Genomic DNA, 14,365 nt, shown 5'->3' with positions numbered 1-14,365 from the left:
ATGTAAATTTCCTTTGAAATTGATTGTGAAATTAAATTGATAAATACATAGCATAGCTAACCCATGGTCTAAATTTATGAATCAATAAACAAGTGTCCATTCGGCAAGTGCTAAATTTTGTGTTATTTTGATAACTTTTTGGGAAGATGTTAGTTATGTTTAATGTGTTAAGTTGCTTGTTATTTTAGCTTAAAAGTTAAGGCTAGTATTTGGTTTATAGGGTATGCCGAATTTGGATTTTGGGAGAAAAATAGGTAATCGGTCATGCTAGATTTTTGATGAAAATTTATTTTAATGCTTTATATGTTTTATAAATGAGCTTGTAAGTGATTTTGAAGATTTGTAAAATTTTGGATGAGAAGTGCCGAATGTAATTTTTGGGTGTAACTTAAGGGATAAAAATATGGTGGCTTGAGTTTAGTAATAACTAGCCATATGTGATGATATATTGAGCCTTGTATATTCGGTCTTATAGGTATGTACTTATGTAATGATATAATGAATTTGGTATATCCGGTCATATAGGTAAGTATTTATGTGGTGTTCCAATTGAACTTGTAAATTCGGCCACATAGGTATATATATATATATATATATATATATCTGTAAAGATATGTTTGATCTTGCATATTCTGCTAAATAAGTGATGATGGTATATGAAGTCAAATGTGGTTTTGTAAGCTTGTATAGATGTGTGAAAGTATATTTTAATTTATAATGATATTTGGCTTTGGAAGTGGTTGAAAACTTACAAAATGCTAATCTTATAAGTATTCGGCCAAAATGGTAGATATGATAATCATGTGTGGTTATGGACTTGTTAAGTTAAAATTTATTATACATTGATTTAGTAAATTAGTTTATGAAATTAAATAAATTAGTTTATGAAATTAGAATATGCAAGGTAATAAGTTAGTAAAATGTTCCTTGATAGTTTTAATATATTATATGGGGATAAATGTAGTTGTTGATTGTAGCCTAGTAATATGTTCGATTGTGCATGAGTAGGGCATATGTATGATGTTTAAATAGCTAGTTAGTAAAGTCATTTGTACCTTAAATATATGATATACATGTATTAAATTAAATTGCTTAATTGATAAGTAATTGAATAAATCTATTTGTTTTAAATCTAGCTCAAGAGCAAAAAGGGTCTAAATCGATAGGGAAAAGAGAAAGCAATCGAGTAGTCTATCCGTGAATCGCTCAAATATATCCGAGGTAAGTTTTGAGTAGTCTCCTTTATTATATAATTGATGATGCCTCTATACGAGTATATTAGGTGAATTAGATCTTTTGGTTTGTACTTAAATTAGGTTGTGAGATAAATAATTCATGTATATGACTTATAGTCTAATGGTCACTTTGTGTTTAAGCTTGAATGGTGAAATAAATATGTGATATTATGTATGACTCTTGAGTCGAATAGTGAATGATGATATGCATATTTAGCTTATATCCGAATGTAGCAAATGACTACTAAAGTGATAAGTCGAATGAGATGTGTTCAAATATGACTAAGAATGCATGATATTTGGAAACATATTCGGACTTGAGCTCCGCAGGCTACGTGCTGGAAACATATTCGGACTTGAGGTCCGCAGGCTACGTGCTGGAATATATCCGGGCCTAAAGTCCCACAGGCTTTGTGCTAGTAACTGGATTCGGGTTTTAAAACCTAGCAAGCTTAACGCCGGTGATTCGAGTAAGATTATGAATTCGAATATTCGAGGAAACCACTATTGATTATGTATGATACATTAAGATGGCCAGGTACGTATTATGTTCTCATATGTAAATTGATTTTTAAAGCGAATTATTATTATCAAAGAATGATATATATATATGAATATATATATGTGTGGATGATTACCGTATCTACGAATAAGAGAATGGCCTATTCGGTCGACGACCATCGTTATATGAAAGTATATGCCTAAATTTAATTGTATGAGCCAAATAGTATAGTGAAAAATGTGCTGGAAATCTCTTGAGTATTCATATATATATTCGGCCAATAGGTCTTATAACTAGTGTACTTATGTATAATCGGCCAAATGATTTACAATTTGAATTCGAATTTTGTGATACTTAATGTTCGATTTTAATGACAAGTTTTTTTTTTATTATTGTTTGAAATGCTTAAAACTTACTAAGCATAGAAATGCTTACTCTGTTGCCCTTAATTCTTTGTTTTATAGATCTTGTTCATTATCTACGGTCTCGGGGATCTCAAAGTCGAAGTCTCCATACTATTTAAGCCCATTCGGTACTCTAGTAGTTAAACTTTGATAATGGCATGTATAGGCTTGACTTTTTGTTGTTAAATATATATCTTTTTGATGTTGTATATATGTATAGCCATGCGAAAATGGCTTGTTAAGTTACTATATGTATTCCACATAGTTAATGTGAATGTGTGGTTGATATTCGATTAATGTTTTCAATGTTTGAGGTGAATTGAACTTAAGAATGAATCAATATACCCATTACCTGGAGATGACTCTTTTATAGGTGTGCCAACGGAAATTATTCAAATAAAGTTAATTGGAATTTCATGCTTGTATGGTAATACTCTTTAACCCTCCGGCAACGGGTACGGGTTAGGGGTGTTACAGAGCATGTTCTTTGAATTCCAAACCAGCCTAAGCTGTAGAACGTTACAAGCCAAAAAGTTTTATGTGAATTAGGTAGTACCTTACTTGGATGTCATTGTGCCAATGATTGATATTTTTACCACTTATATTCATTTGAACGCATTTGTATATTTATATATCTATTTTGATGAAAATCTATACTTAATATTCTTTTATTTATTTAATTTGTAATTTATTGAACTAACCTGCTTAATTTTAGAAATTTTGAGTCAATTATGTATCATTCTAGAATCATATGTGTTAGAATTAAGTGACCCAAATTCTTATTTAAATAAAATACGATGGAAAATAAAATAAAAGTAAAATCCATATAGAACTAGACTTCTTTTATTTTATTTTAGAATAAGGTTTTAAACCTTATTAAACTCCATCTATTTTATATTGATTAGGATAAGGTGTTTCAATCCTACTAGAATATGGCTTTGCAAGCCTATAAATAGACATAGTCTATTCCTCTTGTATTAGAGTAAAAATTTTTCGACATAGTGAATTTTCTTCTCCTCTGCCTGTGGTTTTTTTCCGAAAGGGTTTCCACGTAAAATTTATGTGTTCTTTATTTTTATTTATTTTATTCTATTTTATTTTTCACAAATTGGTATCGAGCTTCCGGTTATTCATCTCGATCACGGTAATGGCGTCTTTGAAGTATGAAATTCATTGTTGGATCGCGACACCGATTTGCGTTGTGGCAAATTAAGATGCAAGCGGTTCTTGCAGATGGATCTAGAGGATGCCCCGCTAGGATAGATAAGATGCCTTCGACATTAACAGATGAAGAGAAGAAGCGTAAGGATCGAAAGGCATTAACACAATTACATCGCATTTGTCCAACGAAATTTTACAGATGTGATGAAAGAGAAAACCGCCACGCATTATGGAAGAGGCTAGAACAAATATGTATGTCGAAAACTCTAACAAGCAAGTTGCATATGAAGCGGCGTCTTTATGCTCATCGTTTGGAGGAAGGTGCGTCAGACACGAACACTTAATGTGTTTAAAGAAATTCTCTCAAACTTGGAGGCCATGGAGGTTCAAGATGATAAGGAAGATCTAGGGTTGATTCTACTTTGTTCGTTGCCCGTCCTTATTCAACCTTTAGAGACACGATTTTATATAGCCGAGTCTCTCACAGCTTGATGAGGTTTATGATTCTTTAACCTCGTATGATAAGATGAAGCATCTTGTGGTTAAACCCAACTCTCAAGGAGAGGGTCTCATTGTTCGTGGGAGACAAGACCGGAATGTTGATGATGATCGTGGTAGAACACAGGAACGGAATCCTCGTGGTAAATCTAAGGGTAGATCGAAATTTTCAAACAGAGGTAAAACTTGCAACTTCGCAAGAAGAAAGGGCACATTAAATCTGAGTGCTATAAGCTACAAAATAAGATTAAAAGGAGGTCATGAATCAAAAGGAAAACAAATGTAAAATTCGGTGAAGTGATGTTGTAGAAGACTACAATGATGGTGAACTTCTAGTTGCTTCATCAATGATTCTAAAGTAAGCGAGAGTGGATACTTGATTCAGCTGCACCTTCCACATGAGTCCCAATCGGGATTGGTTTACAACTTATGAAACAGTATCTGAAGGTGTTGTTTTGATGGGAAATAATGCTTCATGTAAAATCGCAGGTGTTGGAACAATTAAAGTTAAGATGTTTGATGGAGTTGTTAGAACACTTAGTGACGCGGCATGTTCCGAATTGAAAAGAAATTTAATTTCGTTGAGTACTCTTGATTCAAAAGGGCAGATACACAAATGAAAGTGGGGTTTTAAAGATTTCAAAGGGTCCCTTGTTGTGATGAAAGGGCAAAGAAAGATTGCCAAGTTATATGTTTTATGAGGTTCTCATCATATCGGTGATGCAATTGTCGCTTCCTCTTCCTTGTCGATGATGATATTACTAAACTTTGGCATATGCGCCTAGGGCATATGAGTGAGAATGGCATGGCGAAATTAAGCAAAGAGGACTTCTTAATGGGCAAGGAATTTGCAAACCGAATTTCGTGAGCACCGTGTTTTTGGGAAGCAAAAGAGAGTTCGATTCACTAGAGGAATCCATAACACGAAGGAAACGTTGGAGTATATCCATTCGATCTGTGGGGCCGTCCGAGTGCCTTCGAGAGGTGGAGCTAATTATATGCTAACCTTTATTGATGATTTTTCCGAAAAGTTTGGGCGTTCTTCCCAAGCGAAAAGCGATGTGTTTTCCACATTTAAGTCTTGGAAAATTATGATTGAAAAACAGACGGAAAAGCAGATAAAATACCTCCGCATGCACAATGGCTTAGAGTTCTGCTCGATGAGTTTAATAGATTGTGCAAGTCGAAGGATCATGAGACACTTGACGATTCGTCATACTCCACAAAAAAGCGGCGTTGCGAACGAATGAACAGAACGATCATGGAGAAGGTTCGATGTATGTTGTCAAATGCCAACTTACCAAGTCATTTTGGGCGTATGACCTCATCGTGATGTTTTTGATCAACCGATCTCCATCCGCTGCCATTGAGAAAAAGACTCCACAAGAGGTATGGTCCGTAATCCCGCTAATTATTCGATTTAAAGATTTTTGGGTGTCCTGCGTATGCTCATGTTGATAATGGAAAATTGGAACCAAGATCCATTAAATGCGTTTTCTTGGTTATAAAGCTGGTGTAAAAGGCTATAAGTTATGGTGTCCTGAAAATAGAAAAGTTGTGATTAGCGAGAGATGTTGTTTTTATGAAACTGCTATGCTACCTAACTTATCTCTTAAAGACTCTTCCAATAAAGAAAACCAAAAGGGTGGAGCATCGATTAATACGTAATCAACTCCTCAAGCCAAGATACAAAAATTGAGAATAGAGTTGCTTCTTCACCGCAATACTCTATCGCCAAAAACAGACAAGAAGAGAAATTAAACCTCCAAAGAAGTATGCCGAGGTTGATCTAGTTGCTTATGCTTTAAATGTGGTGAAGATATAGATGCTAATCAAGAGCCATTTAATTATTCTCGAGGCGATTAGTGTGAAGACTCGAAAAGTGGATGTTTGCTATGCAAGAGGAGATGGAATCACTCCACAAAAAGTAACATGGGATCTTGTAAAACTTCCTAAAGGTAAAAAGGCATTCGTTGTAAATGGGTGTTTAAAAAGAAAGAAGGGACTCAGGAGTTGAAGAACCCGGATATAAAGCAAGGCTTGTTGCAAAGGGTGACATCGAGTGCCATCTTTCTTACAAAAGATCAAATGTTTCATGAGAGAACAAAACACATTGATATTCGGTATCATTTTGTTCGTGATATTATTGCTCGTGGTGATATTGTTGTGAGCAAAATTAGCACTCATGAAAATCCTGCAGATATGATGACTAAGTCACTTCCTATAACCAAGTTTGAGCATTGCTTAGACTTGGTTGGTGTTCATTGTTGAAGTTAAACCCTTAAGGGTTTTTGGAAGAGGTGAAGAACTTGTTTATTGAAAGTTCGCGATGAAGAACTTGTTCATTTAGAATTTGTGTCAAGGTGGAGATTGTTAGAATTAAGTGACCCAAATTCTTATTTAAATAAAATACGATGGAAAATAAAATAAAAGTAAAATCCATATAGAACTAGACTTCTTTTATTTTATTTTAGAATAAGGTTTTAAACCTTATTAAACTCCATCTATTTTATATTGATTAGGATAAGGTGTTTCAATCCTACTAGAATATGGCTTTGCAAGCCTATAAATAGACATAGTCTATTCCTCTTGTATTAGAGTAAAAATTTTTCGACATAGTGAATTTTCTTCTCCTCTGCCCGTGGTTTTTTTCCCGAAAGGGTTTCCACGTAAAATTTATGTGTTCTTTATTTTTATTTATTTTATTCTATTTTATTTTTCACAATATGTTTATTTACATTATCTTGTAAATATATTTCTATCCAATTTCAAGCTAGCTTGAGTAATTTTTTTTCTTTGCTTGAGTTTGTTTTAGGCTTTTATTTTATTTTCGTTTAGTTTGCTTAAGGACAAGAAAAGACTCAAGTGTAGGGGTATTTGACTTGCCGTCAAATGTAGTAGTAATTTTGGTCTATTTCCACTCTTAAGGAGCTAGTTTTCTAGGGAATTTAGTATTTATTATCATGTTTTCGGTATTTAGTAGTTAGTATTAAAAGTTAATAAAAATAAGTGTTTTAACACAATTTGTGAGTGTTGTTACCTATTAGGTTGACACGGGCCTTAGGTATTGCTAATGTTTGTAATTGAGTGTGTAAGATGATGATTTATAGGCCCAATTGATGGGGGAGGAAGTGACGAGTGATGCACAAGCTTTCTGAGTCGTTAAAGCATGAAACAAACCATACAAGGCGTGAATCACATGTTGTGTCACGCCATAGACCTTGTATAGCACGAATAGGTCGACATGTTGCCCAAGTCTTTCGGGTTATTTTCGTCCGTACAATCGAATTTATACAAAGACCTAGGAAGTGCTGAAAACCTAATTCGAGTTGCCAACACTCCTATAAATAAGACCTTAAGGGTTTGGTGTAGCTAAGTCATCTTTGACGCCTTCAAAACACCTCGTAGTTTAGGAGTAGGATTAAACTTAGTTTTCTTTCAGTTTTCATAAACTTTAAGTTCTTTCCTCTTGGAATTGATTTCTGTCCAAGAGTTCTTTTATAATATTGAAGTATTTCAGTTATTTGCCTTTGGAAGTGATGATATTCATTATTCTGATCGAGAGATTTACTACTTCGTTCTTCAATCGACATCAAATTCGTGATTAATCTAATCTCTTTTCTCTTTTGATTCAGTTGTGTTCTTTACATGTTTTATTCAATTGAGATTAAGATTAAGAATAACATGAGTGGATAAATCCCTTAGGGGAGATTAATGAATGGTTGAAGACGTGATTAACTAAGGATTTAGGGTTTCCCAAGAGGATTAGTTGATTTAGATTATACGTTCTTAAACCCTAGGCTTAACAACTCTAGGAAGTAATCATAAGTTAAACGAGATCGAGAGATAAGTTTAACAAGTAAATCGTAGCTTTTCCTATTTGACAAATTAAGGTTGGGAGATAAGCGAGTATCAACCAATCGATTAGTCAGTTAGAGGCTGGGAGGTAAGAATTGGTTCATTGGTAGCTAATCCACCCTAAAACCCTAATTCAAAGTTGATTACAAACCCTGAAACAAGTTAATCTTCCTGATTGTTTTTATCAATTTAGTCGTTTTTTTATTTATTTTAATTATTTAATTTATCTTATTAATCACTTTTATTATTTGTCGTAATATAGGATTTAATTAATACTATTTAGACTTATTATTGTAAAGAGATTTTCTATAGATTTGTTCCATCCTTCCTTGGGTACGATCCTTGAAATACTTCTTGTGTTTCGTTGTAAACACCTATACTATATTAATTTGACCTATATACTTGCAGACACCGTCGATTTAATTTCTTATATTTTTGGTTTGATATTTTTACTATAAATGGTAACACGTTTATAGATGGTCATCAACAAATTAACTAAACTAGTTTAGTTTGGTTAGTTAATTAGATTTTAATAGAAGTATGCACATCCCTAATAAATTGTTCATCAAGTTAGAAATAAAGACCTTTTCTTACTATTTAAGGGTGCTTGGTTCAAGTCATCTTACATTTCCAAGATAATCTTATGTTTTAACATATCATTCTCACATTTGGTTCGCAAGCATTACCTTGAGTCCATATTTTTTATTTTAACAATTTTGCTAAAATTTTGGAATATAGGGAGTTGTTGTGTAGAGAACCTTCGTAGGTATCCTCACCGACCAACTACCTTCACTGGTCTTGGCCAAGTCCACCAACACGCCTCCTCCAACATATTGTTCACCATTAGTCTAGGGGTCACTCAAGTCGCCTCTAGTATAAAGTCTGTCATATTGTCATAAAGTCTAGGGGACTTGTCCACTCATGGGATGCCACCACATGCCCCAAGCCTTCCATATAAAAGACCTTGAACTCCATAAATGAGGGAAACACACAAATCTAATCTCTTTCTTTCTCTTTCTTTTTCTCTCACACTTACTCACTAATATTCTCTTATTCTTATGACTCTTCGCCCTCACTATGTTAACCATCTTGTGACCTTTGTTGTACTTTTTTCTATTTCTCATTCTAATCATCAGTAATTAGTGCAGTCAGTGTGGACCAAGCATGGTTAATTTAACCATTGGTGTCCTCAATAGCACTAAACAACAACCAACTCAAAATCAACACATATTTTCCATTTCCCATTAAGCCCATATGCCTCGGATTGGTGGTTTAAGTCCCCCCATGTGTAGGTGAGCTACATAATTATATTACACATCCTATACTTACACCTCTTCCTTGAGTCTTGTACGCCCATAAATAGAACTGTTCTTGGCTTTATGAACCAGGCTCACCAGGTTGCTACACTCGGCACGTTGGCTCTCAATAGAGTATGTGAGATAAAACCTCTACCGGAGGATAATTACTTCAATTATTTAGGGATTGATTGAATGTCTGACAAACGTCACTTTGAAGACTTCTCATGAAAAAGTCAATCTCCCTTAATAAGAGTAACCTCAATATCATCTCTTCCTCAATGAATGTAAGATTTTGGGAATAATATTCACTTTATGACATTTTTACACTTTTTTTATAAGGATCAAATTATCAATTATAATATTTAATATAAATAATATATTAAGAAAATTTAAAATTGATCCAAAATACATTTTAATAAAAAGTAAATGAGGTGTAGTAATAAAAAATAAAAGAAATAAAAATTGATGTAATTAGATAATGGGGTAATGTTTGCACTCAAAGGAAAATTGATATATTGATTATAATAATACAATATTAAATCTAAGATTTAGGTTTTGTACCAAAAATGAGAATAGAAAGTTTTAGAGTATAATGGAAGAGCTTTATGAACTTTCATATCAATATCAACCAATTAAATTATACTTGTTAAAAATTATAAGAAAAATAATTTAGTAAAATATGAGGTAATCATACATTCTATCAACTAAGCAATAAAATTTTACATTCTAATAAAATATTAAAATAGACAAATATAACATGCCTAGTAATGTGCTAAGGAGGCTTTTGGTTCAAGTTGTCTTATATTTTCGAGATAACATTATATTTTGACATACTTAAGTTTGGTTCGCAAAGATTACCTTGAGCCACTAATATTACATTTCCGGTAAAGTTAAGATCTCGAAATATGGGATAATTTCAATATAATTTCTTAGGTAATATAAGATTTCAAGAGTCATCTTCATTTATGACATTTTTTTATATATTACGTAAATATATTAGTATATGTTTCTCAAAAATTATTATAAGATAATATTATAACTTAATACATTAATAAAATAGATAAAATTATTGGATATCAGCTTTGATATAAATAGTATATTAATGAAATTTAAAAATTATGTAAAATATTTCTAATCAAAATAAAATAAAATTTAGTAATAAAAGGAAAAAAATTGAGATTAATGTATTCATGAGGCAACATATGTAAAACTAAATATATTAATTATAATAATACTATGTTAAATCTTGATGTTAAATCTTGAAATGAAAAAGAGAATATATAGTTTGAGAGTTTAACGGAAGTACTTGATGAACTTAACATAAATATCTTTAAATTAATGTTGAAGTAATTAAACTTGTTAATAAATGGTTAAAGTATGTTATGGATTTTTTTGGCAAATTTGAAATTTAATTCATGTATTTTTATTTTCAAGAATTTAGGCCTTTATTTTTAGATTACAAAATTTAAGTTCAATTGTTAACATTATTAAAATTATTGGTGTGATATTTTGAAATTAAAAAAATACTCACTTGGTAGCAACTAAAAAATTGACATTGTCATAAACCTAAATTTAACAAAATAACCTTAGTAGTGTAATAGTTACACTGAATTTTAAAATAAGAAAAATAGATGGATTAAATTCCAAATTTACTGAAAAGTATAGAGACTTATTACATATTTTAATAAAAATAAAATATAACAAGGACAATTTAGTATAATAAGCTTCTAGGTAATCTTACATTTCGCAACCAAACAATAAAATCTTATATTCGAACCAAATTAACCAAACATGATGATATAGTAAACATGGTAATTTGTTAAATAATCTTACATTATGATAATTTTATTATCATAAATAATAAGGTAAAACTATACAGATAGTTACTTAACTATGAAAAATTCATTTTATGCACCCAAAATAAAAGTTTGCAATTTAAGCACCCATGTTATATAATTCAATCATTTTGGTCATTCCCGTTAAAAGCACAAAATTTATTTATTATTAACATAAATATTAATATTAATATAAAATTTAAATTTATTATTATATTTTAAAAATATTTATGTAGTTTTATATATTTGTTTGGATTTTTAAGAATTAGGATCTAATTGAGATCATTTGTAAAATTTAAAGGTTAATTTTTAAAATTATGACTAAATTGATATAAGATGTAAAACTTGAGGGCTAAATTTTTATTATATTGATTTTTTTAATTGCCACTTCAACTTGCCATTTGTAATTTTGACAAGAGTAATCAAATTGATCGAATTATGTAACATTGTGCTTAAATTGTAAATTGTTATTTTAACCTAAAATGAATATTTTTTTTATAGTTGATGGGTTATTTACACTAAATAATATTATATTTTGTAATCCAATACTCCCTTACTAATATTACATTTTGTTAAGCAGCACCTTAAATGGTAAGTTAAAAAGAATGTAGCCTTTTAACTTCCGTTCAAAACTTGGTAAAATATTGTTAATGTGGATAGCTCCCAAGCCCCGCCAGCAAAATGCCACGAATGACATTATTTTGGCAAAATTTTGAGTAATTAAGTAGTAATTCAGATTGGAGTGAGACTCGAGTCTATTGGTTAATATATTTTTGGAAACGTAGATAACTCTTTACTGCAATGTGAACTGAAACAAGGCTTGAAGAAAATGCAAATCTAGGGAGAAGAAGAGGTGGTATCAAATGATCTTTTCCTAACAAGCAGGCAGGTAATCTTGGAAGGGTGAGCGTGGGTGTTATCAACTGTACATAACACAAAGTCCGGTTGGTGGAGTGCGAGTGGCAGCCGCTGGCCCTCGCTGAAAACCAACGGGGTCGCATCAAGGAGAACGTGCCATGAGTTTCTATGTGCCTCCGAGATCCATGTGAACTGAAACAAGGCTTGAAGAAAATGCAAATCTAGGGAGAAGAAGAGGTGGTATCAAATGATCTTTTCCTAACAAGCAGGCAGGTAATCTTGGAAGGGTGAGCGTGGGTGTTATCAACTGTACATAACACAAAGTCCGGTTGGTGGAGTGCGAGTGGCAGCCGCTGGCCCTCGCTGAAAACCAACGGGGTCGCATCAAGGAGAACGTGCCATGAGTTTCTATGTGCCTCCGAGATCCATGTGAACTGAAACAAGGCTTGAAGAAAATGCAAATCTAGGGAGAAGAAGAGGTGGTATCAAATGATCTTTTCCTAACAAGCAGGCAGGTAATCTTGGAAGGGTGAGCGTGGGTGTTATCAACTGTACATAACACAAAGTCCGGTTGGTGGAGTGCGAGTGGCAGCCGCTGGCCCTCGCTGAAAACCAACGGGGTCGCATCAAGGAGAACGTGCCATGAGTTTCTATGTGCCTCCGAGATCCAATGCATTGAAAGCCTAGTCGTCCCACTTACATCAGCTGGATAGGCAAAAAGCCCTTTGGGACTATGTTTACATTTTCTTCTGAAGTTTTGGCTGAGTTGTGATCCTTTAATCCTCAAATCTAACCATGTTTCTGGTGCTGAAATAACCTTTGATTCTCTCTGGCTAGCGAATTCCCTTATGTAGTCTGATTCTTCAGCAATGATTGTCAAATAATAGTTCCCTTTAAAGAAGGGGTAGCTTTCACCAATCAACATCATAGCATCCTTGTAATTTGGCATGAAAAGCACTAAATACTCATCTTCACTTAGCCCACAATGTTTCAAAGCCCTGTTTTGAGCTTGAATTTCAGGTATTGAAACGAAGTTCCCTAGGAAAGAAGTTTTCCTAGTGAGGATATCAAGAAGCCTTGAAGGCTCCAATTGAGTGTTGTCAATATCTACCATACCAGAAGTTGATGAAGATGAAAAGGACTCCCTGTTGCCTACAATCCTCGGTGATTTCTGCTTATTGTCGGCAACGGTCTCAAAGGACTCGTCATTGTTGGATAGACTGTCGACATCAATCATCTTTAGTCCATCTTCCACAAGTCCATTGCAATATTGAGGATATTTTGCAAAGACATATTGCTCTACATATTGCATTTCAGTGGGTGTTATGGGACCAGACCATCTCAAGTCAAGGCCTTGTAGTGTTGAGATTGCTTCAGCTACCAAATGAGCAGGGATTACACTTTGTGCTTTCTGCTTGTTAAAAGTTCAATGCACAATTAAAAGAAAACTCAAATATCAAGTAAAAGAAAATCTGTTTTTTCCTTTTTCAAAATAATGTTCTTAAAAGGTCAGATTAATTAAAAGAACTTGCCTTGATAACCATGCTGCTTGGTCTGCCATTTTGGCTTGGTGAATTGGGCATTGAAAGCAAGATTGATGGATCAAATTCACTTTCTGCCATATCCTAAAAAGAATCAAATTAAAACCCTTACATAAGATTTCCTTTTTTCTGAATCAGAACCAATATCAAAGCAACCTGAGAGTAAAAAAGCCAATAAAAAGAGGCAAAAACCTTAGATTCTTCATGCAGAACAAGGCTTTCTTCTAAGTTCCTTTCCATGATGATGCCTATGGTCCTTGTACCATAAGTAGGCAAATCCTGCAAGCAACAAGGAAGAAAAAAAAGAAGACGACAAAGACAAAGAAAAACAGGCAATATGATAAAGATGTGAGAGCTTAGCCTTATGTCAGTATGGGCAATTTGTAAGATTAATTTCAGTGCAAGGGTAGGACTGAAATCGATATTAAAAGACTACAAGGTTTGGTAACAATAAGAAGACGCCGCCAAGTGACAACACCCATGTTCCACAATATAGAATATTTTAAAATCAACTGCTTCAATTACGCCCATAAACTCAAGCTGACTGAGACTGGCGGACAACTAAAGCCAAACCACAAGAAATAATGGAGTTTCCATTCCATGGAAAACACCATCTAAATTATGAGTGTGATTTATTTATTTAAATTTAATGACTGTAAAGCAAAGGGCTTACCTAAGAATAATTGCATAGGGTTTGGCTCACAGTCTCGGGTCTATGCAACCTATTCTAATAATTCACCTTTGATCACAACATTGATTTAGACTAAAGGCCTAACTCTTTTAGTATCTACCAATGAAGTGAAGGAATGAAGGAACAGACAACATTGTACTTATTATTTTATCTTTAAGATGGTTTGTTCTGAGTCCTTTTCCCTGAATTATTATTATTTTACAATAGAAAGCAAGGAATAATTGTTATAATCGCATCCCCGAGCCACAAATCTGGTTTCCTTTACCTTCTTTTTTGTCATTTTAAGACTGTTTTGCAGGTCACTTGTTTCTCCTCCCTTGGAAGCGTCCACAAATAGATCATCAATCGCAATGAAATGAACTTTTAACATTTAATTTAAAGTTATACAATTACCCTAAAAACTAATATACATCGAATTTAATATTAGAATGTACTTTTATACAACATTTCTATTCATTTACAAACTATAATCTAGAACAACTAT

General features: G+C 33.0%; 1 protein-coding gene across 1 annotated transcript; it reads right to left on the bottom strand.

The window, feature by feature from the left end:
- Positions 1–11,561: 11,561 nt before the first annotated feature.
- LOC108466706 (uncharacterized) lies at positions 11,562–13,895 on the bottom strand. The gene is made up of 2 exons (XM_053025592.1): positions 13,383–13,895; positions 11,562–13,274 (listed from the first exon to the last, which is right to left on the bottom strand). The coding sequence occupies exon 2, from the start codon at positions 12,959–12,961 to the stop codon at positions 12,113–12,115; it is 849 nt and encodes a 282-aa protein (XP_052881552.1). The 5' UTR covers positions 12,962–13,274; positions 13,383–13,895; the 3' UTR covers positions 11,562–12,112.
- Between the last annotated feature and the right edge of the window lie 470 nt (positions 13,896–14,365).

Source organism: Gossypium arboreum, chromosome 3, assembly GCF_025698485.1.
Source record: "Gossypium arboreum isolate Shixiya-1 chromosome 3, ASM2569848v2, whole genome shotgun sequence".
Classification (NCBI taxonomy): Eukaryota; Viridiplantae; Streptophyta; class Magnoliopsida; order Malvales; family Malvaceae; genus Gossypium; species Gossypium arboreum.
The sequence above is the reverse complement of the archived record's forward strand: the minus strand, read 5'-3'. Positions and strand labels throughout refer to the sequence as shown.